This window comes from Phaenicophaeus curvirostris, chromosome 11 (assembly GCF_032191515.1).
Source record: "Phaenicophaeus curvirostris isolate KB17595 chromosome 11, BPBGC_Pcur_1.0, whole genome shotgun sequence".
In the NCBI taxonomy this organism is placed as follows: Eukaryota; Metazoa; Chordata; class Aves; order Cuculiformes; family Cuculidae; genus Phaenicophaeus; species Phaenicophaeus curvirostris.
The window spans coordinates 18496180-18522361 of NC_091402.1; the positions used below are offsets into that span (position 1 = coordinate 18496180).

At 39.0% G+C, this 26182-nt stretch overlaps 1 protein-coding gene across 1 annotated transcript; it reads right to left on the bottom strand.

Moving 5' to 3' along the window:
- Positions 1-116: 116 nt before the first annotated feature.
- APPL1 (adaptor protein, phosphotyrosine interacting with PH domain and leucine zipper 1) lies at positions 117-24991 on the bottom strand. Its single transcript, XM_069865990.1, has 22 exons — positions 24873-24991; positions 19961-20059; positions 18847-18906; positions 17577-17648; positions 16675-16762; positions 16152-16193; positions 15632-15690; positions 15074-15220; positions 14421-14503; positions 14157-14315; positions 12969-13157; positions 12455-12497; positions 12051-12107; positions 11418-11509; positions 10673-10855; positions 8373-8422; positions 7818-7992; positions 7681-7717; positions 6922-7068; positions 6772-6822; positions 6338-6427; positions 117-5740 (listed from the first exon to the last, which is right to left on the bottom strand). Exons 1-22 carry the CDS (start codon positions 24924-24926, stop codon positions 5591-5593), a joined length of 2127 nt encoding a protein of 708 aa, XP_069722091.1. The 5' UTR covers positions 24927-24991; the 3' UTR covers positions 117-5590.
- Positions 24992-26182: the final 1191 nt, after the last annotated feature.

Here is a 26182-nt window from a genome sequence, read left to right on the forward strand (position 1 = left end):
AGCTGCCTGGGGAAGCCTCACACAGCACACACAGACCCAGCCCATGCCTGCTCTTTTAAAAAAGTACTGCAAACGTCAGCCCATATTTTAAGGGAAAAAAAACTTCATCAACATGCTTAGCATTAGTAGTTATTTATTCCTTCATTATCAAGTAAGCATAGATTTTTTTTCTAGTTATACATGCATCTTTATCACAGAAGTTACATAATTCAAAAGTCTGCTTTTCCCCAGAAAAATCTATAAACCTTATAAAATACAAATTTAACCATAATGCAATTATGACCCAGTCCTTTTTACATGTTCATCATATCATACACAAACAGAGCCAGCTAAGATCTGCATCAGTACCCATGTTAATGGTTGTGCTGGTGTAGCCTCTGTACACGTGACTTTTGATCATTACCATAACCATGACTCTGCCCTGCTACACCTTGTCACGTGCCTACAACAACGTGCACTCAACAGCCACCCTGACAGTAACAGTTTTCTTCTACTGTTCAGTCTTTGAACACTCCAGCACCAACTTATCCGCATTCCCAAGTACAATAACTTCCTCTGACGTTACCTGGGTAGTAGGATTCCCATTATGAAAACAGAGATATACTTTGCAACAGAGGGATAGAACTGTATGTCAAAACTTAATGGAAGGGCACACATCCTGTCACCAGTAGTGGTACTTCTGGAAGTCAGTGTTATGAAAAATGCAGGAGGTTTTTGCTTCAGTACAAATCCCACCCAGAAGGTTACTATAGTTAAGCTTTTATTTAATCTACAAAATGCCAGCTGAAGCCCTGACATAATATGTTTACTATCCATGTTTCCAAGATCAAGACACAACAGAGTTGACGTACGTTTGCCTTTGGAGGGTTTTAATACAGCTATCGAGGGAAAAGGTGCAAGTCAGTCCCAAACATCGCAAAGATCACTTACACTGCACTAGAACAGGACCAACCCAAAACATCATAAGAATTTGACCACTCCACTCTATTATAAAAATGATCTGAAAGATTGTACAAAATCCTTGGCTTGCAATATAAACTTCATTAGGAATACAAGTGCATTCACAATGACACACTGACTTATTCTTGTCATAACGCATTAGAGACCACTACAGCAGGAAAAAAATAATCAGCTTACTGCTTGGTTAAACAGCAAAGCTGTGGCGACTCACTGACTTGCAAGAACTTCTGTAAATAGTGCAACAGAAAGAATATAAAATATCAGCTTGTGCTGTTAGACTAGACAATCTCTACTAAACTCACTAAGCAGAGCGGGTGTTCTTTACGTGAATTATTTCTGAAATAACAAGAGACTATCACAACATAAGTTTTGTCCATTGGTTTCTCCTAAATTCTGCGCAACTAATTAATCAGAATTTACCTTAAACATAAGCACAGTCAACTTAGCTTCTTTATGTCTGTGTACATAGATGATATCTTCATCACTAGTTTCAGCTGTTTGAGGATTTTCTGCTCTGGGTTTACATCCATACAGAGATGAAATCTGACAGCACACTAGAGAGGGAATATTCCTTAACTCTTACATATTGTCTTACTGTTAACAGTAAATGGTCTTGATGCAATTTCAAACCTAACAGATTCAGGAAGTACTAGATTGTCAAATTCAAATTAGTTTACACTCATAACCAGTTACATATACGGTTTAGTTGTAGACGATTTCTAAATCGTCCTCTGGTTTAAACTATTAGTGGCCATAGAGGAGTGCTATGTATTATTGATAACGCAATAAAACACCTACCGATAAGCACAGCTTCTGTATTTCCACACTCATGCCATTACACATACGATGTGTGTGTGTAGCTTGAAACAATGACAGCAAGACTGACTTGTTCTGTTTACATGGTGGAACAAACTTAATATCCCCCTTACCTAAGGGAAAAGATGTGGCAGGAACTATGAGGCTGCAACCAGCAACGTAAAAAAGTTAGTCCTAAACTACACTGCTAATTCAATGCCTATGCAAAATCACTCTAAAATCACGTACTTGAAAGAATATTTTCAGGAGTGTCTGAAATAGTAGATGTACATGAAGCAAACTACAGGTTCAGCTGGAAGGGCTTGAAAGATCAGTCTGTAAGTAAAAGGCAACAGGACATACTAAACAGGAGAAATAAATTACAGGACAGGAAACCAACCAATAACTTCTTTATAATAACGAAATGCTCAGGCAGTGAAGCCCAACCACAGCCATTCCCAGAAGAATGTGAGGTGTTTGTATTAAAAGTCGTACTCCCAAGGACTCTAAGGACTCTATTTCTTTTAATTGACAAAAATGTTTCCCTATTAAGTAGTTCTAAACCTCACAGGAAAAAAAAACAACTATGTGGATTTTTAGTGGGGGGAGAGGGGGCATGGATAAAACCTCAGCAGCTGTTCTTTGCCTTGAGGTAGCTCTAATGACAGAGCTTTATGCTCCTCCCATTAAACAAACCTCAGGAAGTCTCACCCTACTGCTAAGTCACTGCACCACTCCCTTTCCTCTTCCTCATCTCTTCTGACCTGCCCTTTGCTCTTACAGCTTCTGTGACTTACTCTCCTAGATACTTCTTTTTTTTTGCTCATTTTACACCAATGAAACTCTCCCAAATAACTGCCCCCCATTTCATTTACGCATATCAATGTTAACCACTGTCTTTAATAATTTCCCTACTTTTAGTAGTTATAGTGAGAATCATCCAACACAAATTTTGAAGCAAATGGAGTAATTCCAGTCATGTAATACTATGTCTGAAAAATCCCACATGAAAGTAAATTCACCTTACAGAATCACGAGGTTGGAAAAGACCCACCGGATCATCAAGTCCAACCATTCCCATCAATCACAGAACCATGTCCCTCAGCAACTCATCCACTCATCCCTTAAACCCCTCCAGGGAAAGTGACTCAACCATCTCCCTGGGCAGCCTCTGCCAGTGCCCAATGACCCTTTCCATGAACAACTTTTTCCTGATGTCCAGCATGAACCTCCCCTGGCAGAGCTTGAGGCCATTCCCTCTTGTCCTGTCCCCTGTCACTTGGGAGAAGAGGCCAGCTCCCAAACTTGATGCTCCTGCCAACTTTATACTCCTGCCTCCATCAATTTTGCAGGATTATGTTTAGACCAGTAATGGCAGAGTGTGAGAAAAGAAAGTGTCATTAAATGTTCTGCCTTTTGTTCGATAAGGCCAAAGCAAGACAGGCTACACATCAGAACTACTTTGTAATGAGATTGCTCATTTGTTCATAGAGCGAGGGCTATTGCAGCTGAAGTGGTTAACGCGCTTACCAGGCCTACTCTGACAAGCTGGAGGACTAGATCCTAGCAACTGGAGACCACTGATTCTACATTCTTGCTTTAATGTTTCAGAAGTACTTCATCTTTAGCATAGACTTGAAAAAGATACAGGAAGACAGTAACCTTGAGCTATGCTGTCACGTTATTTGACATAAAACAGAAATCAGTAAGCAAAACCCAACAAAAAACAAGAGAAAGAAGCATTAACCCCAAGGATTTGCAGAGACAAACTAGCCGCTGTGCAACTGTCCGTATGCCTAATTTAGGCACCAAAGGACAAAAGGCTGGATTTGCTTCCTATTGGTACTTTTGTTGGCACAAATAAACACAGTCTCTTAAGGATGAGAGCTAAGAATAGAGGACAACATTAAAATGTCACTCTCTTTTAGAATAAAGCCTTGGGTTGGTGTGGTCTGGGTGACAGTGCACTAGCCAAACGTGGCCACAGGGCGATGCCATTCGGCCTGACTGAGCAACAGCAAAAGCAGATATTTCTGCAAGTGACTGGCTACTCTGGGGTGACTAATTCGGGAAGAGAACCTGGGGACTCCCTGTTGCTCAGCCTCCCCCTCTTCATTTAAGGCAGGAGTACCGTGACCCCTTTGGAGGCTGCTGAAGCCCTTCCACAGGCCGTGGTGCCAGTAACATCTGCGTTGAGAGCTGCTCTGGCTCCTGCTGCAGTAGCAGCAGACTCTGTCTCGCCCACGTGCTGCAAGGGCAGGTGCTGCTCCCCTTTCTCTCCAGTGACAGCAGCTGGATGCATCTTCCACCCAGAGGGTAGGAGGAGCCTCCCCTGGCCAGCACAGAGCCACTGCGGTGCCTGCACAGTGTCGAGGATGCTGATCCCTCCAGGCACCGACAGCCCCTAGCAGAAAGGCCCTGAGATTCCTAACCTCGTCAGCACTAAGCAAACCCCAGCTAGCACAGGCTGGGCCATCACCAGCTGACAGGGAAATACTCTGAAAATTGCTTCCATTCCTGAACGCCAGAAATGCCCCGCAATGAACTGTACAACACTCGTAACTGTTACTAATATAACTTGAAGTGTAAGCATATTCTTCTCTTTCTGTTTTTCCTCTTATTTTCATGCCACTATTAGAGATATCTTCTGCTCCACTGGATTTTAGTATTTATAGTTATTAGTGCAAAAATAAATATTTCTCTTCAAACAAGTCTTCTCTTCTGGATCAAAAGGTGAATGCACATTTAGCATTATACAAAATAAATATTACACAGGGTACAGAACACAGAGCTCAGATTGCAAGCTGTAATCAGACACTGCTTTGAAAAATGCTTGACAGGACTGACTCTAGGATGCAGGATTAGCATAGTCTCTTATTTCAGAGCTAGTACAATCTGTTTGCAAAATCAATTTCCATAGAAAGACTTAAAGAGCCTTAAATAATTTTCAGTAAATATAGTGTACTGCTGGCAAAGCATTTACATGTTCAGATTTTCAAATGTTGGAATTCAAGATGTTCCTGCAACTCTAAGCATGTTTTATAAAAAGTGAACTCAGGCTTACAGCTTTTTATTACACGTACTGGGGAAAAACTAAGAACATGGCACTTGTGCTACAAGAATATATACATTATTCTTATCATTTGATAAGGAGTGCTGTATCCACTCCTTATGCAACAAAGTGCAACTGTGTCTCATCAGCTCTTATCAAGGTCTGACAGTATTTTTTTCTCTCCTGTTGAAGTCTTTCAGCATTACATTCACCCAAAACCCCAAGCCCGTATCATACAGTGCAATAAGAAACAAAAATAAGATCTTTCTGTCTAGAACTACTGCACATCTCACTGTTATTAATAAGGGTTTTTGTTTCAAAATCGAAGAACAGTTATGTGCAACAAACCAGGTAAAGCTTAGCACTGTTCGATTTGGACATCTACTTTTCTTTCCGTGCTGGAGTGTAAAAAACACATTTTAGTACAACTGAAGTCCAATAAGAGCTCTAAGTTTCGCTTCAAAAGCAGTCAATTGCACAGAGGGGTAAGCAGGAAAAAAAACAATGGTTTTTTTCCATACTGCAGAGAAGCCTTGAGAAAACATAATTTTGTAATAAATATGGTAGCAGCGCCCTGCTTCATCTGGAATACAGAAGAGAAATTATACTGACATGAAAATGGAAATCACTTAACTGAGAAATTGAAAATCAAGGCATAATAGGGTCTACATATTGTGAAGTCTTTATAATACAACAGACCCTCCACCTCTATTTCACTGCTTGTAGAACCTGTGCCATTTAACCAGATATAGCTATAATTCCATTTTAATAACGTAGGCAACCTTAGGCTTCAGATTCTTTCTTCTTCTTTCCATCTTCTCCTAAATCACTGTCTTCTGACTGGCTGCTGCTAAGGACTACAAATTGTCCTTCTCCGCTGCTCTGGTTTGATCTGCTGGAAGCAGCTATCAACCGGCTTTGCTCCTCTAAGTCCTAATTTGAGAAGTGGGGTTGGGAGATCAGAAAAAGAATATTAACTTTAAAGCCATCTATGACTGAAAGAAGATATTATTATGACTTACAAGCTATCTTTTTATACTATCAAAGGAAAACTTCCTGTACAGATGGAATTCAAAATGCAATCGGAAACCAAATCACGTATATTTCGGTAGCTGGCATTATTAGAACAGCTTACAGCTTATTTGTAACTGCAGCCCACAACACCCAGCAGTTCAGAACAAGTGATTCATCTCTAGCCTGGCTCCCCACAGCCCTTTCCTCACTGGGCACTGGAACCCTCTGCAGCAAAGGGCATTATTTTGGGCCTCTGATAGGTGTCCCCTCCAGCACTGCTCTTACCAACTCCCACAGAGACGTTTTGTTGTTTATCTCCTCAGAAGAGCCCTTTTTAAAAACTACTATACAAGATCATACAAAATCTGCACAGGAAATACTTCTAATAATTGGCTCAGTTCTGTAACATTCTATGAACCTGCACTAAAGAAAACAACAGTGGAGCTTGGAGTACCAAAGGGCAAAAGAAAGTAAGGAGGAAAAAGAAAGAATATTAGGAAATAATGACATAATTACCTTTTCAATTTGTTTTTGTTTATTTAGTTCTTTTTGTTGTTTCTCTTTGACTCTATCTATTTCTTTTTGCTTTTCTGATGCTTTTCGATCCTATAGGGCAAAAATGTAAATAAAGTGACAACAGCCTGCGATCTGGATATATATCCAATTTACATCAGTGTTCTCAAAACCCTTGTACCGCTGTTTTGATTATTCTCTTTTAAAGGATGGGTATGTTTGTTAAAGGTAGCAAACTGAATCCCATCTTGAATATTGTTCCGCAGTAGACATTGGTCTTTTGATCTTGGGTTTAAGTTCTAGAAAACAAATCTCTCTAAATACAGCACAACAGTATTACTGCAGCTATAAGCATCTTGCAGAACATATTCTATTACACACATAAAATAAACTCTCTCCCTTCCACTCACAAGTATCCCTTGCCCCAAGATTCTTACCAGTTCTGCGTGAAAAGCTATCTGTTTTGCCAGCCCGACAGAGTCACAGATCTAAACACAAAACAGATTGGAAATAATCAAACACACTCAAATAAAAATACTCTTAAAGTTAAGCCAGATTCCCAAATCTGATAAAACTATAACCAGTACCTTTTCCCCTTCATTATTTGATTCAAATATATAGCAGACAGAAGTTTGGCGGCTCTCAACTCTCCCTCCTGAAGTTCTAAGCACAAATCCAAAAAGGCGCTTATTCTCCTGGTGCGTAGCATACAAGACTACATTGGGCAAAGGAAACTGCCAAAAAGGATCAAACACGGAGGTGTTAAAACTGGTTCCAAATACTTTCTATGTGCGCTTTCAATATACTGTGCGTTAATTACTTCAGTATCATACATGCACAGCAACAACAGAAGTTACAGCCTAACCAAACACGTCATTATGAAACACAAACAGTAGAGCAGAAGGCCAGGATTAAGTTACTGAGAAGATAAGAAACCTTCTAAAAACACACTCCACATAAGAGATGGGAACCACATTTGCAATGTGATTCAGTCATCTGTCTATATGTGAGCTTATTACAGCCTTAACTACATCTGTCTATAAGCATTATACATGTTTATAATCAAACGTTACAACAGAATATTCTGTGTTCCTAAGATTTTACCCTATCAAATCAGGATGGAGGTTTCAAAAGCCTATTTGACCTATTGATATCACACCTTTAAGCCTGACTTGCTAGTGGGTGTCTGTCTGTTTTTAGATGTATGCACTAATCTTCCCTACTTCAGAAGAAATTTTTCTGGAAATGTCATACTGTCGGTGATTTTTGCTAACATCCAATAATATTATTTTTAAAGCAGAACACTACATTGCTATGTATTTATCTTAAAAGGTAAAGTTACTTACTCGTAGTCTTGTAACTTGTGTCTGTGGATCAATTAACCTAAAAATTTGTTTTTGAAAACAAACCAGAAAAAAAATTTTACCAAAGTAAAAGATGAATCTGTAAATAAACATCAGTAGAAGTCAGGAAGCAAACTTACTTTAAACAGTCACAAGTGACTAATAAATGTGATTCTGTCATCCTGAAAATGTTATGGATGGCCCGAGCTGCTAGGATTTGACGCATTGTTTCATAAACAATATCTGGACTTTCATCAGACTTCACCTCCATAGAGCCAAGAAATCTTACAATAAACAACTGATGAAGAATTGAATCTAAGACAAAGAAAAGTATTGAAGAAAGTGAACTCTATTTTGAGTTTTCCATTCAAAACCAAAGACAGACTGCAGTCAGGAAACCTCCAAACTTTTAATAACTCGTAAAGACATTGCTTATACTTATGAATTCAAGGTATAATTACAAAACAGCAACACACACGCCTTTTCATTTGTTCAGTGAATACAAAAGATGCAATGAATTCTTTTTAAAACACCCTTTCAGACAGTAGCCTGACTCAACTCTTCTAATACACTGCTTATGTACCTAAGCATTGTACAATGGGTGGTAGAAGAAACTACAGATGAAAATTAAAAAAAAAAAAAACACCTTCAAAATCTACCTGTTATTTTGCATCAAAATAAAATTTTTGCTTTACCTTCTGTTTCAGATTTTGAGCCTCCAGATTCACCAAAAGGATTTGTGCGTCTATTAAAAAATGAAAACATTAAACCAGGAGTCAGATTACAAGAAACGCTAACGAATAATGTAATAGACTTATGCTGCATCAAATAAGAACATGTAATGATTTCACAGACTTGTAATCTGGAGGAATAATGTATGATAAATTGTAAGGACGAGCAATTTAATTTGGAGTTAGACACAAATTGCTATAGTGAAGACTCAAATTATGGGAAAAATACCAGGTATTATTGTCCTATTGCTTCCACGGAGGGCTTTGCTCCCATGGATTTTTTTCATTTTTATAGCTGAATTAAACCCAAGTCAAGACCTTACTAATATTGGAAAAGATATGGTTCTAGGACTGGAATTTAACAGAACAGGCTCAGGAAGTACAGCCCAAAGCTGGTCCCTTCAGTACTCCACAGGAGCACCACACTTCTCATCTCTCTCAAATTGTAGAATTACTTACTGAAGGGAAGTCACTGGTTTAGTTTCAAATGCAGCTTTCTGAAAACATCACTGGGATTTTACTCGTAGAGGATCAAGAGAAATGTGGTGCTGTCTGGCTCTCAGAGACAGAATTGCTATCAGTTACAATGAAAAGTGAAAATACTCTAGGCTTCCAAGTCTACACTTTTCAAAAGCAGTAAAGCAATGCTGGAAAAGAGTACAGGGAACGGGGAAATTTCAAATAGAACTTCTAAAGAGGAAAAAAACATTCTCTCTGGCTAACAGGTAGCTTAAAAATCTGTTGTTACGGGTTCAATAAACTGCAAATTAGGTTTTATAAGGCAGTAATTAGGGTGTCACCTCTCAACAGTTAGTGTAAAAGTAAATTTCTGAATTAAAGAAAAAAACCCATCAATCTCTTGTTCAGTTACATGTCACACTGGTGGTTGTATTTTGTCAGCTTTAACTAAAAAAATGCCTAGTTTGAACTTATAAAATCATTCTGGATTGCACTCCAAGTCGGGACTGCATTGCTATGGTGTTTATGTAACATGGACTCAATGAAGAATCATCCCAGTAGCTGCCGACCGCTTTAAGTTCACTTAAGGGATATTCTTTCTTTTAGCATCTTTTATTGCTCGGACTTTTCTTGCCATTTAGATTAGACTGCAGCACAAAAATCTCACAGGCTCTCTCAAAAGGCAAACCCAAAATTTAAATGTATGTCATCAGTATCAGAAACTGAGGAAAGTGGTAGCGTGTTGCCTGTCTGCAGCTCAGTGATGGTTAACTGCAAGTGCTGAGCACAACTTGGTGTCATTTCTGCTGTGAAAATACGATTTTCTAGAATAGAATTGTAACTGATGACATGAATTTAGCTGAAGTGTTAACCTTTCACCTTCCTGAAATACAGTTCAGGTCTATTTTGGATCAATATATTCTTAAAGATCATGTTAGCCAACTGATTATTCTGCTAAAACAAGCAACAACAAAAAGAAAATTGCCCAAAAAAGGGCTGAATATATATTTTTTTCACTATTATGTATCTCTTAGGTGAAACTGAAAATTCAAACATTTTTCTAGAGGGCAGGGGCTACAACATGTTACTGTGACCAGAGTCACATAAATTAGTTTTCAGCTTTTTGGCAATTTTTGCTGTAGTTAAGAGCAGGTGGATCTGTAAGTAGGCTTTCTTATCAGCTGAATTCTGTACATACAGTTCCAGAAACGCTGTGCAGATGTACAGATTTTTAGTTATTTTTCTGAATGGGCAGTTTAGAAAAAAAAAAAACAAGTAGGAAATACTGGTTTTATATTTTGGGAAGAGCTCTGAAGACAATTTTAACTTGCCTGTATATGAGATTACTCTAGAAGCCTAGATCATTTTCACTCACCTTTCAGGTTAAGAAGAGTGTCATCGTATGCCATCATCACCTGGAGGCAGGGCTACCAAATTTCTCTTGAGTTTCCAAGAGGAAATAACCCAAGCTGCTGGGTGAGCAAGCAATAGGAAAGGAAAATACTTCGTGAAACCAAAAGATTAAAATAAATCAATAATTAAAAGCATTAGCTGTTAAAGCAAGAAAAGCTGCTGCTAAATAGACAGCTACACCTCGAATCTAGTGCATGTAATTAAACCATTATTTTACAACTCAATTTTAACAATTTTAGAGGTTGTTTTGCTTTGCTGACCACTGCAAATTTTGTGATATGAGTCAGGGCAAAGGCAATGTGTGTTTTTGAGATGTAGTCTAAACGTGTCTTTCTTTTTTGTTTTTCAATAACATTAACTTCAGAGTTTGTCCTTCCCTCTCCATTTCCTACCTGCCCGACTGCCCTGAAGATTTTGCTTGACCAGGCAGATCTTCACTAACTGGAGATATTATGTCAAATTGTATCGGAGTGTCAGGGGCAACAAGGGAATCCAAGGAAAGTGCTGATAAAGCTGCAGATTCAGATCCCAGTGACCCCGTGCTGCTTGTACGAGCTGCAGGAGGACGAGATTGTCTAAAACAAAACCAAAAATCAAAATGAAGATATCTTAGTTTCACATTGGTTGATAATAAATTGTATCATATGGGAAACCAATAGAATATTCTGAAACTCGGATGTAATACAAAACAAAAAACTTAAAATCCTGAAGATCAGCGTATAGTAAACAAAAACAGAGCCTACATTCCTAGGCAAATTGAAGTAAGTTAACATTACTCCTTGCATTAATAATTGCATCAGATAGCATTATGTTTCATATGCATTTATACACTGATGTTAAAACAATGTGCAGTCTGCTTCCAGGCACTGGAAACATTAAGGAAGATCTTGTTATGAATTCACACAAACCAGACATACCAGGCAACCAACAAAACTGTCCAGTCAGGTGGAAATCTGGATTACTTGTAACAACAGATGATAAATAATACTAAAAAGGTGAGTTCTAGAAATTCTGCTCTAGCCTATCAAAGTTGTAGTCCTGAACATAGAAAGTTTTGCTGTTTGGTTTTTTTTTTATTCCACGACCTTTATCCAGGATTTCCTTCATAGGTGTGTGACCTATAGTTCACTAACTTACGCAGTTGGACGCATGCTCTCATGTCTCTGCTGAAAGGAAGGAGATGGAGTAACAGCCTCCAGAGCTGACTGATTTACACGTGCAGCAATTTCCTGCAACAGAGAGATGGGAAAAAAAACCCTTAAACCATTTACTACATAAACAGAAATGGAAACCATATAAATGACATTAATTTACTTATCCAGATTCTCTACGTGAAACAAATAACCAATTTCTAACTCTTCAAAATGCAAATAACTCTTTAATGAAGTGAAAATATGTCTTTCCTACAAAACCGCTAAGCCCATCTAATTCCTAAGATTGTCAGTTCCCTCTAGGAGTAATTACATGTATCCATCTGAATGTGTCATATTAATTCATAACAAAGGATCATATACAAAGTGTAAATACAGGATGTTGAAGATGTCAAAGGTTATACCAAACATGACATTTTTTATGCTTTCTGTAGAAGAAACTTGATGAAGGAGAAAACAGATTGTGTGCTGTCATACCATGTAAAGCTTATAATGAGATGTGAAGGAAGTACTCAGCTTAATTCTGTGCTATCCAATTAGATCCAGCTGGTCTCTCTTTAATTTTGTGCATGTCTAAATTTTAAAATGTTACTGGTAATACAAGTTTTAGTAAAGTTACCTCAGGGTTTTCACTTAGATAGATCTGTTTAGATATGTTGTTTATGGTGCATATCCACTGAAAGAAAGAAAGAGGAAAAAAATAATTTTAATTTTTCATAATTTTTTTTTTTCCACAAACTTGATGAAATGCCAGAATTGAGCTAGTTTCAGCACTTTTTCCACTTTCTCTGTAACTTTAGGGAGCCAAAACAGTATTCTGCACACCCAGCTTGTCATTAAATTCACTACTATCTGCATGCTGTACCTTACAACACTGGATTTTTACTTGAAAAAGTTATTCTAGTCACACTGAAGATGAAACGCAAAGCAAGCTTAAATCATGACTATAAAATCAGGATTCTCTGTATTCCTTCTGCACAACAGAAATTCATCAGAACCCATGTGAACCTCCCATAAGCTTACTTCTTCGTAATCTTTTTTACTCTCTGCCTGTAAGATCGAAGACCTGAAAGAAGACAAAGGAAAAAACAATTTTATTTAAAATCTCTCACAAACACATTCAGACAGGAAACTCCATTTTACTGTTTGTACATTGTACAACAAATTAAGACAGGCTGAAGAGTTTATGTATGTGCTGAGCACAGTCAACCTTTAACTGGGGGAGGGAACCTTTTTTCATTTAAATTGAATACAGGAAAGGAACAAAATTCTAATTGTGCCTATGTAAACTTAAGAACTTAAAAAAATGTAACAATACACCATCAGAAACTGATCATAGTCATTTTAATCTGTCAGCTGCATTACAGAGCTGATAATAAAAGCCAGGCATTACAAAGTTAAAAAGACATCACAGATTTTACTTCTGAAGTCCCCCAAAATCTGTCAAGCTACAATCTGGCCAAAGGTAGACCACCTTCTTTTCTTTATTAGTGAGTCCAGTATTACCTACAAGTAATAATAATGTGAGAATACTTACTTTTTACCATCAAAAGATGTTATCTGAAAACAGTACCGTCGATCTTCGCAGTCCACAGCCATGACAGAACAGTTGTCAATATCCATGACGAGTCCCCCAGCTACATCTCCTCTTGCCTGGCTCATCAAATTCCCACCTTGAGTGAAGTAAAACTGTCTCTCCCAACTGGAAGATACCAGCCCTGTCTTACTAAAAGATAAAAAGAACTTAAGATAGTACATCAGGAGCTCAGGTGAGCTGTATAAATTAAAAAAGACAAGAAAATCACTTGGAACAAACCATCTGGGAACTTAAGACAACTTTTTCCTCCATTTAACGTCTCAGGCTAGCGTTACAGCTAAATTAATCACTTTCCACTTGCTTTTTTTTATTCTAAACCTATTGCTGGGCAAAAAACCCACAAAATAGTTGCTTTCTTAGATGATGTGAGTCTTAATTTAGAATAAAAAGGCTTAACTGCTTCAGTTTTGATGATGACAAATAACAGAAGAGGAAGAACCTGAAACCAAAAATCACTAACACTCGCAGTTTAGCCTCCCATTTTGTTCACACATTCTCCTCAATATAAATCGCTGCAATTGGCCTCTACTACAGAAGTTAATGCCTCATTCAGCAAGTATATTATTCTTGTCCACACCTTATTTTTAGTAACTATAAAAATCAGCTGTTGGATTTTAATACTTGCACTAGCAGCTCCCTCCAGTGGACCAAAGTCTACCTCATGAAACTGAGAAAAGCGGTTCGAAGTGTATTTCCATTAACAGAGAATGTTTTGCTTTGTGTATCTCAAGCCTGCTATATTTTCTTAGTAATTTGTATCACAGAGCTTTGACAGATACTTACAAAACAATCCTGATAGCTGCAATCTTGTTTTCCTGTTACAGTCCACTCTCCTAAACTTTAATTTTTCCTTTTGATGTGAAAATTCAGGCAAAATTAGACTAAACTCAAGGTAACTGTGCTTTGCACCTGAATGACAGTGTGTCAGTGTAACAAATTACCTCAACGCTAATTAAGTGAAAGAGTCCAATGAAAGAAACAGAATAGCTCCCATGTGACTTATTTTCTCAATTAAGTACGTAAAATCAGCACAGCTAACTGAGGAAAAAAAAAAAATTGCATACTTTTTTTAGCTCTGTTTTGCAAAATTAAATATTCTGGAATTTTTACAGAACAAGTTAGTCTTACTTCCTCGCATTGAGATAGCCAGCTTTCCGTGTTAGGTTTCTATGAACAGGAAATTTTGTAGTATCAGGGTCAGGCAAATACAGTGGATCACTAGCTACTTCCAAGTCCTCTATAGTTTGTTGCATGTTTTCTACTTCGCATTCCATTTCCCTGCGAACACTAAGGCAAATGATGTGTTATTAACAAAGATAATTTACTAATACGTAGAAACAGAAAAAAATAATTTTCTTGATAATAGTTGATATTTCGTCAAAAACAACTTACTTCTGTACACTTGTGCCAATATTGGTCAAAAACTCTTCCAACTGCTCCGTAAGATTTTCTGAACCCATCTTAAAAAAACTTATCTTAAAAAAATGAGGAGAAAAAGGGAGAATTGAGTCATTAATAAAACTACATTAACAACTAACAGATGAAACCGTAGGAGGTTAAAGTTTTCATCCCTCATTCCACCAAAATCTCTGTGGAGAGAGAAGAATGTATGTTTTTATTAGGAAGTGAAGGCTGATGCTGACATCGCAGTGGGATTAACTGTGTCAAGATGATGTGCACCAGCTGGGGGAAATGCAAACAGGCCTTGGAAAAGAAGGAAGGTTTGATCTTCTATTGATCCCAAGGTGTCTCTATATTTTTTAAAGCCCACCAATTTGCTAACTGTTGTGTTATGAGTGGAGGCACAGGAGAGGGGAAGCCCTTGAGACCTTGCCTGGGGCCAACTTAACTGTGGGAAATGGGCAGTGCTGGCTAGTGCCAGTGCTCCGGGCAGCAGCTGTGGCAGCTACAGGGACGAGAATGAGGCAAATCTTTTCTTCATTTGCTTCCTTGGATTGCAAAAGAGTCTTTCAATGGATTTCAGTGCATCAACCTTCACGAAGCACTTTTACATCTTCTTTAACACCTACGGAATCTGAAATTACCTGAGCTTGCATGTATCCTAGCAAGGGTTCCAGCATAGCGATCTTCTTTTTGTACTGCAGAGTATTTAATGCACAGAAATAATGCATCATAGTCTGATGCTGTTTCTTCCTGGAGGTATATACATCTTCTATAACTTCAGCCTTGACCTGAAGACACACAAGACAAGGGAAGAGGGGCAAAAAGGAATGTTTGAGACTTGGTTGTTCATCACATGCCTTCTGGACAGCTTTCTAGTCGGCACAAAAGAACCCCAACAAAGTGATGTTCTACCCACTGTCATCAGCAATTGCATATTTTACCCTACAATTCCACTTCTCTAACTTACATGACAGATACTTTAAAAAATACGGCATTCGTTTCGCCCTGGATAGCGTGGTTATTTCTTTACAAAAATGAATTAAATATAGTATCACAACCTCGACCAGAGAGCATACAAACTATTAACTTGAAAGTAGGATCTGTCATACATTGTCTTCCACCACTCATGTATATATTAGGTGAAAATTATTTCTTATCTCCTCTAAAAATCTTAATATTAAGTATTTTATTTTACGAACCTTTTCATTTTCCCTTCTTTTCGACAACCGACTGTATCTGGTAATGGCAGCATCGTGGTCTAAGCAATCAAGAGAGAATTTACAATCATTTTGATAAATTCATGACTTATGAAACAGAGCAGAAAACCTTTTCTATGTGTGTTGCACAGCCAGCTGAACACAAAGTTCTGTCATATTAAAATCTTCAAGAATTCTTCTTGCCCGTTTATAATTAGTTTACAGCCACAAATACTTGTGCTGTAGGTTTTACTAATTTTGGTAGCGTAATCCTAAATTATTTAACAATTATATGTATTATTTAAAGCCTTGTAAGAAAAGCAATGCTGTCAATTTGCTTTAACACTTCGGTACACAAAGCAGGGATTTGTAAGTGAACCAAGGAAAGACAGGTGCTTGGTTCACTGAAAAAAATTACACCTTAGTTAGTCCACGCAAATATCTTCGCTACTTTTCTGAGTAAATAATCTACAGTAATACTGTCATCTTGTAATATCTATAACATTAAGTATTTTTCACTTACCATTGCTTGCAATTTGGAAAACTTCTTTTAGAGTTAATATCTCTACAAAACAATATATCACAATTTAAGTAAGTTAACATTGAAGAACCACCTTACTGAATCTTAATAGTATAAACAAATACAAAATTTTGGTTCTTTGCCTTTTGAGTTTAGCCCAGCCATTATATTGATGTCATGGTATTAAAATATACACAAGTATTTCCTGAACTTGCAAATTACTGGGAAGTTATTCTTTCCTAATGTTTACAGTACTTGCAAAATTTTCATCTTGAATAGAAGATAAGTGCTCCTATAATATAAGTAATATTTTTTGTTGAAACAGTAGAAGTGTTAAGTTCTTCAACTGTAATACTCTTATGAATAGAAATAACTTACTTTTTTTTTTAAATTGGGGACACATACTTTTGACAGCTGAAAAATAGGTGGCGTATTCTAGTTAGTGAAACAAGAGCTATGGAGACTAAGTGCTACAGTTCTGTTATTGCTGCTGCTGCTGGAAACTGTATTTGTTCGAGTACTCTACCTTTTAGATCCCTTTCTTTAAACTGAGTAATAGGAAACATCATTGCATCTGCAAGTTGAGTTGAAAGTACTGCATGGCAAGAACTGAGCTGTAAAAGATAAGGGAAAGAAGGACATTTTAGGGAAACTAAAGTTTAGACTAATCAAATCAAATCAAGATAGGTTGACATGGATTTCACTGAAAAGATGACACGTACAACTCAAAATTTTCCATGTTCATTTTTTTACAGCTATTCTTTTCTTGGTTCCTGATCTCATCACTACCTTTTTATAGAAGACCTTTCAAGTTCAGTATTTGCCCCTACTTTTCAACTTTATTCCAAGTTATTGGATCACATCAGAAGATGGTCCCATGTATTCTGATGTCCATTTATTTCTCCAGTTGCCCTCCGCTACCTCACAGCCTGCCTTTCACAGGTTACGGAGGTAGAACAAATGTGTTCTTCCTCCCAAAATGCTGTTTATGTAATGTTAACAGAGAGGAGAGGGATCACAGAAAAAGTCCTGATTCAGATCTCAGTGGTGCCAAGTCGCCTTTCAGAAGAGTCTCTGTCTCTAACACAGACAGCAGGAGGTTCCATTGTCAGTCAGGTATCTAAAATCAGACCATACAAACACTCTCATGAACAATAGTTTCTATCTGCCATTCAGGTCTGGTTTCAGCTGTATCTACAGTAACTTAAACTGCCTTCTTCCCAATGTATCCTCGTGATACCAAAATGATTCATTATTTCAGGTTACATAACTGTGAATATATGCTGCAATGTACAATGAAGTGTTACCTCTTGCAAAGGAAAGCCATTTCTGTACCTCTGATCTTAAAAAACCCTGGAATAATTAATCAAGTTAAAGTCTATACATGACAACATTAGCAAAGTAAGTGAAACAAATACAAGTACTTGCCTCGTCTATCACTTTTGCAAATTGCTGTAGAGTGGAAGTCATAACTTCATCATCCCCCCCTAGTGGGAAACGCTAGAAGAAAATAAAAGAAGGCGTGTTGTTTGCAGTGCTTCCTGCCATTCACAAAACTGTATCAATCATTTCTACAAACGTATTAGGTTTCTCAGTATTTTAAAATATACTGTTAAGATACAACTAAGCACTTTTTTATTGTCCTGTGGAGAAGGAATGTTGCTGACAGGGGAAAGTAATAAAAAATTTTTCATTTAAAAAAAATATTAATAGATTAATTAATCTAACAAATTATTTTATAAATTAATAGATTTTTAAAAAATCATGAAATATGCAGACTTGACGTCTATGAAGATTTGCATCCAACTTTACACATTATTTAAGTATTTTCAAAAAATAAGCAATATTTGGTGTTCATCTTTAACTTCTGGCTCTTAAATTACATGATTATGTGAAATTCTTAAAACAAAAGAGTTTACTCCTATAATGCCTTAATGGAGGCAAGAGTACGACCAAAACGGTCACACCTAAAAACAAATTGTCCAGCTAAACCTGTGAATATTCTTCATTCTTTTGGATTAGCACCACTGTGTTATTGATCCTATCTGCATTACACCTATTCATCAGTAACAATTAACAAGGGAAAACTAAAGTGTCATCTCACCCCTCTAGGAAGACTCACCAAACCTAAATAATTCATAAATACTACTTTTTCCAGTTCATCTCATTAGGTGGAGAAGGAGGATAGGAAGTACTGGCCTCCTTAAAAGACATGACTTGTTGATTTTAACGTGCATCTTAGAAAAGGGGTCCCAGCAGCACAGCTACAAACAGGAAACTCTTCATAGCCCGGGCTCCCTGTGGAGAGCTCTGGATTCCACAATCTGCCCTTTCAGAGACAGAATTATTCTCACAATAAGAGCAAATTATGGCTGTTAAATGAAGACTGCTATGCCATTTCTTTTCTTTGTGACCACTAACATTAAAACCACTTAACAGTAAACAGGTTTATAAACCAGAGCCAAAACCCCACTGCTACCACTCTAAGCCAGCCTCAAAACACTGATCCAAAAGTAAAATCTTCCAGTAATATTCATCATGGTAAGAGGAACTTCATTGTTTTAGTTGGAAGAACTAATATGAAGATAGCAGACTCTTTTGGGAAAGATTTGAGCCACCAGCTAGTAGTTCATTTTAGCTGGACCAAACCTAAATACATTCTACGCTGTGCTCCTGACAACAATGACTTAGGCAGTACCTGCTTCTCGTATTCCTTCAGAAGCTTTGAAGTCAGATGAGTCGCTGCACTTAATTCATTCTAATTCAAAACAAAACAAAACCAAAAAACCACAAGCATGTTACATTTTTATTTAAATTAATATTAAAAAAAATCATATATTTCAAAAGGGAACTATGACAAGCAGGGAACTTGAAATATGATTGCAGATTTTAAGAAAACCTCAAAAACCTAAGCACACTGCCCTTCCATTTCTCTAACATTATTGAGAGTTAGATAATCAGTGTTTACAAATACCAAGTTCGTAGCCTGTACTGCGTGCACCAATTTCTGTTTTTTTCATGTTATGTAGCACATACTTGCATGTAATTATTTCAAATTAGCTGCCCTATCTACTGAATATTAATGAAAGAAAAGATTACAAGGAACCTTAGTACTACCTGGTTACAAACTGCTCTGTACTTGTACACAAACAAGAACTAATTATAGCAGATTCGTGGTATGGAACAACTCAACTTTCATAATGTGGTTGAAAGCAAAAAAATCAAAAGCTAAATTGAAAAGCAGTAAAATAAAACTACATAGCAGCAAACCTACAATAAACACACCAGACCCCAATGTGAAAACAACAGTAAAATAAAAATATGAAAAGCAAGAGTAACAAATCAGTAAAAAAGCCAGTTCAAGTGTATACAAATTAAAAAAATCAGCCATAAACTCAACAGTCGTTCAGAGAAAAACAACCACAAAATAGGTTCTGCCTTTGGTATAAAAGTGCACTGACTTTCATACGATAAGTGAAACAAATACACTGTGGGTAAAACCCAGCCTCTCACTTATTCATACTATTAGACACAGTAATGGGAAACATTCTAGAAACACTTGGGAAATACAATAGAAAAAGACCATAAAATCTTTTCACTTAGCATAAGAAACTCCCTTGCAAAAGCAACCACAAGAATTTGTTTTTTCCTACTCCCTAACATACAGAAAAGCTATCATCTAATTCTTATTTTATTCCCCATTTAAAGAACGTGGAAGATGAAAAATCATTCTTCATAATAATTTCAAAGAAAGTAAGAGACATGAAGTATGGTTCAAAAGCTTTTTAATTCAAGAATTTCAGCAACAATACCTGTGCATCATATATTCTGTGCATGGCTTGAAATAACTGATTGATGTAATTGGAAATTGCAGCAGCATCTTCTTCAAATACTCCCAGCAAAGACCGAGTCTGTAAAAATGAAACAGCCAAAACATTAACATGTCAAGTTAGAAAATTAGCATTTAAGTGTAACAATTTCAAAGTTCAGATTTCATTACTGGAAAATTTATAAACCCTCCAACACTGTTTACAGGAATGATACCTGTTGCATGCCAGAGAATCTTAAAAAGATCAAAGCTCAGCCTCACTCCGACTGACAGCCTCTCCCCAGGCTAAAACAAGTACATTTTCAGAAAGGGAAGGACCAAGGGACATACGCATAAGCGTACAGAAAAAAAATCAGAACTGTGGGCAACTATAGGACTCACTGTGATACATCCCTACTGAAAATGGTTAACATGATTGGCATTAAACAGCACGTCAGGTGTACACATTTCTTCTGCTGTGAGATCAAAAAAACGCACTATTCATCTTGCACAGAGAGAGTTGCTGGGAGTGCTTGGAGCTATAATTCACCTGTTTTGTAACAGTCAATTCTGCGATCAAAAGGCCAGGGAACTAAGAGCTAAACCAAACCAGAAGAGTACAACCTACATCTTGTTGTTCTCAAGATACAGGTATTTCCCCCACACCACTCCACAGTGAACGGGAGTAAAATGATCTGTACTTTCTTCCTTACCCCAGCTTGTCAGTCAGTCAATTCCTTAGCTGCTGTCACACACAAGCTTGATGACTATGCACCCTATTGCCCGCATCCCTGATGAAGCTGCTTAACAGCATCTACCTCAAAATCAACCTCTTTATCATGGTCCACCTATTAGATTTCAAAACGCTGGTTACTACTCTTTAAGCCAAACTATCCAGCCAGTTTTTCCACCAGCGCTGCAGTCCATACCTCCCTGTTTTGGCCAGAAGGATGGTACCAGCGCTGTGTCAGAATTCTTGCTTGAGTCAAGCCAAATTACATCCATGATGAAATGACTGATTCTGGAGGAGAAGGCAATCAGGTTGTTCAGGCACAACTTACCCTTAAGCTTAAATGAGATGCTGACTCAGTGTTCTTGCATCCTTTTTGCACTTGGAAGCAGTGTTAGTCCTCACCATGAAGACATCAATTACTTTCCTTACACCGAGACAAAAACCCAGAAGGGGGAAGAGCAAAGAACGTACCTGTAACTCTGCACAGGCTATGTTTGCTTTTCCTGATCAAAAATATTGGTTGGGATTCTTGGATGTAGGAACAGGAGTATCACTTGCAAGACACAGAAAATAAACCCCTTAATTCTAGTTGTGTTTTAGCAAGAGGAGTGTGCTTTGTTTTTGTGTTTACACTGAAGTTAACATCCAGACAGAAAACAGAAAGGATCATAAGTACATAACTGGGTCTCCCCCCAAAATTATGATTGTTAAACACTTGAAATTCTTTTTCTTAGTCTTCCCTAGGCTAAATAACTTGTTTCCTCAAAGAGGAAGAAAAAGAATTTACGAGGCTTGGGAAAAGAACAAGAGACTGACATAAGTTTGGACATCAGGAAAACCTCTGATGAGATCAGCGAAGATCACACTGCATATGAATTGTGAGGTATTTTATTATTAGCAGTTCTTGCTATGCCAAAGACTTGTCTTGACATAACTTAGACTTTAGTCCATTTCCCTTTCAAGTATGGAGGTCTTGTTCAGCTCCTTTTCCAATTTTCTGCTTTTAATGATAATCAAGGACATACTAAATGTGCACAAAGTATATTATTTTTCCATTCTTTTGACATTAAATTATTTTATTTTACTTGAATTAGGTGCTCAGCTGTCTCGCAAATATTATCATACTGTATAATGCCTACAAGATACTTAAATATTTAAAAAACATAATCAAACGATATCATCAACACAATAAATGACTTCATTGTTGGTCTAGTTTATAAGACAAGTGAAAAGGGGTGGTGGAAGAGGAAAGAGGAGAAAAATATTTGCCAGGTGTGGCAACATGTTATGTCATCCTAATAGCTATGACTCTCCCATTAAAGAAGACACACATGAAAGAATGCAAAAAACAATTACATGGTACCGTACCTACTGAATTATAAACTCATGACCTTTAAACCTGAACATAAATAAACCTGAACTTGTAATTTTAAAGGAATACCACGTCAGGTTTCTCCATTATGCTTATTCCTTATAACTGAACAATGCAGAATAACATAATTTCTATGTTTTACTGTAAAAATATCAGTTATTGGTGACAGACTTCAAACTAACATTGTGTGATACTGATGGAAAGAAAATAATTTGACTGTAAACACATTATGGTAGACTATCACTTAGCAAAAAATTAAAGGAATTGTTTACTCATGTTTCTAGCAAAACTTTGCATCATTTTGCATGTTCTTAAAGATACTTTCATCTCATAGTTTACATTGTACATGCTCATATAACAGCGATAAGCTGCATAAAGAAACCACCTAGTTAGAACTCAAGGAATTGCTATGCATTCCCTCTCACTGTATCTATGGCAGTGTCGGTGACATGAGATAGAGCCTATATCATCGAGTCTCTTGGCTTTTTTATTGTGCAATGCTTTGGGAATGCAAATAAGCGAGCAGAAACTATCTCCAAATAGATATGTATAAACTCTGAGTATGTATGTAATGTATGTCCCAGGTTCATATTTAAATTCCACTGCTTTGCATAGCAAAAGACAATGTAAACTTGGTGCTTGATTTAGTTCTACAAACACAGTGGTTAGATTTTTATCTTGCAACAAGAGGAAGCAAATGGGTTTTGCCATTTAGAAAAGCCTTTCCTTCCCTCAGCTGCAGAATTTTGGTATGAAGTTTACATGCCTAAAGTTAGTGTCTGAAACATGACTGAAGGTGCAAGACTCCATCCATAGTTCAGCACTAAGAAACAACCTTGGCTGATGAGCTTTTTCAATAATACTTCATGAACACATCAATCAAAGTAATAGCAACTCCTAAAGAAAGCAAGGCTGCTTCTTTCTTCAAGCAAGATTTATTGCTATTTTCATTACATTAATTTCAAAATAAGACAAATTAAGTAATATAACAGAATACTATAATATTATAGAGTCCAAGTTATGCTCTTCCAAGAGGTGTTAGCAAGAACTCACCTGAAATATTAGATTGACTGAGAAATGTAAAATACTGCCAAGTCTAATAGTTTAAGCACATGAAACTCATTGGGCTGAGTTAAGCTTTGCTGGTCTCTATCACAAATAACCTCAAGCAAAAGATTCTAGAATTTATAATTATGTTTCAGTATGTTACTCTTTTTGCATATGCTTCCCAAACAACATCCAGTCTGAAGTGCCTGGAATAAAAATCCTACATTCCACTGTTTAGCGATGCTAAATTTATCTTACATTTGACATTTCCTATAAATAGGAATGGTTCCAACTTCAATATACTGAGAACAAACCTTCAGGAGATAATTTTGTTAAATTCCAATGATTATAACACTTCAAAAAAACTCTTCCTCTTCGTTAGAATACATCAGGTGTAGTTTCTAGGCCAGAGACCATCCTGGAGGCAAGATCTCATTTAACAGCCAGTATTTTAGCCATATGAGGCACTGCCTTTTGGCAAGCAATGATACACTTTCTGCATGACCTTCCCCTGTTGCCTTTTCTAAGTTGTCCCTCCACTTCACAGATTTGTGAAAATGGTTGTCGTTGTTCCTATTAAGAAATACAGTTTCTCTTCCTACAGTTGAGGAATCCAAGCTACCAACGTGTACGCCATTACAATACAGGAAGTCTTACCCGTCTACATAAACAACGCACCAAAACAAGGATCTTAATCAAAAAAGCTGCGATAACAAAAGATATAGTCAACTTTTCTCACATCCAGGAAGAGTGGCACAAATCACTCGCTGTTACTGCTGCCAGCAAGAGAAACCAGCACAGCTGAATAAAACACTTAGAATCACAGAATCATAGAATCACCAGGTTGGAAGAGACCCACCGGATCATCGAGTCCAACCATTCCCATCAATCACTAAACCATGTCCCTTAGCACTTCGTCCACCCGTGCCTTAAACACCTCCAGGGAAGGTGAATCAACCACCTTCCTGGGCAGCCTCTGCCAGTGCCCAATGACCCTTTCTGTGAACAGTTTTGTCCTAATATCCAGCCTAAACCTCCCCTGGTGGAGCTTGAGGCCATTCCCTCTCGTCCTGTCCCCTGTCCCTTGGAAGAAGAGCCCAGCTCCCTCCTCTCCACAACCTCCTTTCAGGTAGTTGTAGAGAGCAACGAGGTCTCCCCTCAGCCTCCTCTTCTCCAGGCTAAACACCCCCAGCTCTCTCAGCCGCTCCTCGTAAGGCCTGTTCTCCGGGCTCCCTGTTTAATAGAGGTATGAGAGAAACGCCGGGGCGACACGCGGCATCGCTGAGCGGGGCCGGGCAGCAGCAGTGGAACTGGAGCCATCAGAGCCATTAAAGGTCTCCAGCACTACACGCTCCCCACCCACTCACAGCATCGACAACCGCCACCATAACCTCAGCCAATAACTGCTCTTCCTACGTTATCTATTAAACCTCAGTGCGATTTCGGCAAAAGACAAAGATAAGAACAAATCCTCTCGAGAAGCGATGACTTTGTCAACACGAGGTCTGCAAAAACAAGCCATAAAGGCAAGCGCGGGGGCGGGGAGCCCAGGCCAGCCCCGGGGCTGCCGCCCGGTGCCCCGGGACATCGCTGCCAGGATCGCCGAGGCATCAGGGCCCCCGGGACCCCCGCCCGCGGTGCCACCGGGGCCGCGCCGCGCAGTCCCCGCCGCGGGGCCGAGGCGGCGCCGGGCCGCGCTCCCGCCGCTCCCCGAGGTCGCAGGCGGGCGGGATGCGGAGGAGGGAGCGCTGCTGCCTCTCTCACCTGCGGGCTGTCCTCCAGCGTCTCCTCGATGGGCAGCTTGTCGATGCCGGGCATGGCGGCGGCCGCCGGGACGCGCTCCGCTCCCCTCCGCTCCCGCCGCCCCGCGCGCACCCGCCCGCCTCCGCCTCACGGGCGGAAGTCCCGCGCCGGAAGTCCCGCCCCCTCCCGCCGCGCCTGCCCGGCTCGCGATTGGCCGGCGGGGCCTCGAGCGCGCGCTGGGCGGGACCCGGCGGGAGGCGGGGCGGCGCGAGACCCTGAGGGCCCTGAGGCGCCGCCGGAGCCCCCGGAGCCAGCTCCCTCCCTCCCTCCTTCCCTCCCTCCCTCCTTCCCTCCCTCCTTCCTTCCCTCCCTCCTTCCCTCCTTCCCTCCCTCCCTCCTTCCCTCCCTCCTTCCTTCCCTCCCTCCCTCCTTCCTTCCCTCCCTCCCTCCCTCCTTCCCTCCCTCCCTCCTTCCCTCCCTCCCTCCTTCCCTCCCTCCTTCCCTCCCTCCCTCTCCCTTCCTTCCTCTCTCCCTCTCCCTGTCTCCCTCCCTCTCTCCCTCCAGAGACCCCACCACAAGAACCAGATGCAACTGCAGGAGCGGGTCTGGAGGAGGCTGCGAAGATGATCCTGGTACTGAAAATGCGGGCAAAAAAAACAACCTCTCCAAGACTCGGTTTTGAGTTTTATAAAGCAAAGTGTACTTTATCAGGCCTAGATGGAGCGATCTCTGTCAACCAAGTGAGACAAATGCTGGTTACAGAACGTATTCCCTGCTTACGTGCATATGGATAACTTTTCTCAGAAATATTATGCATGTTCAATTACTTTCAAGGTCTGATTTTAATGTTATTATGAAACTTTGCAGCAGTAGAATTCCTTGTTAATTCAGAGCTGCCTCCAGCTCTGCCTGACTTCGCATTAGAGACAGGGAAAACACTGCAAACAGGTGATACAGGAGGAGAGACATGTTCAGCTCAGATCATATTTAAGACATTCTCACCTCCTCTGGAAAAACACTGCCTGAAGGAAAACGTGCTATCAGAGGGGTGTTCAGTCAAATTTTAAAAAAATACAATTATTTAGATGAAATGTAACTCTACTTTGGCTAAAATAAAAATTACTCAGGTGTTTTTTGTAATAGTAACTAGTTTGTGTATCAATACAAGGGCTGGAGCACCTCTGCTGTGAGGACAGGCCGGGAGAGTTGGGGTTGTTCAGCCTGGAAAAGAGAAGTCTCTGGGGCAACCTCACAGCAGCCTTCCAGTAACTGGAGGGGCTACAAGAAAGCTGGGGAGGGGCTTTAAGTTGGAAGGGAGAAGATTTAGGTTG

Coding starts and splice junctions, on each gene's coding strand:
- APPL1 (XM_069865990.1), bottom strand. CDS start 24,926: ATGCCCGGCATCGACAAGCTGCCCATCGAGGAGACGCTGGAGGACAGC. Junction 20,060..24,872: donor CGCTGGAGGACAGCCCGCAG/GTGAGAGAGGCA, acceptor TCATTTTTACAG/ACTCGGTCTTTGCTGGGAGT. Junction 14,504..15,073: donor TAGGATACATGCAAGCTCAG/GTAATTTCAGAT, acceptor CATTTTTTTAAG/ATAAGTTTTTTTAAGATGGG.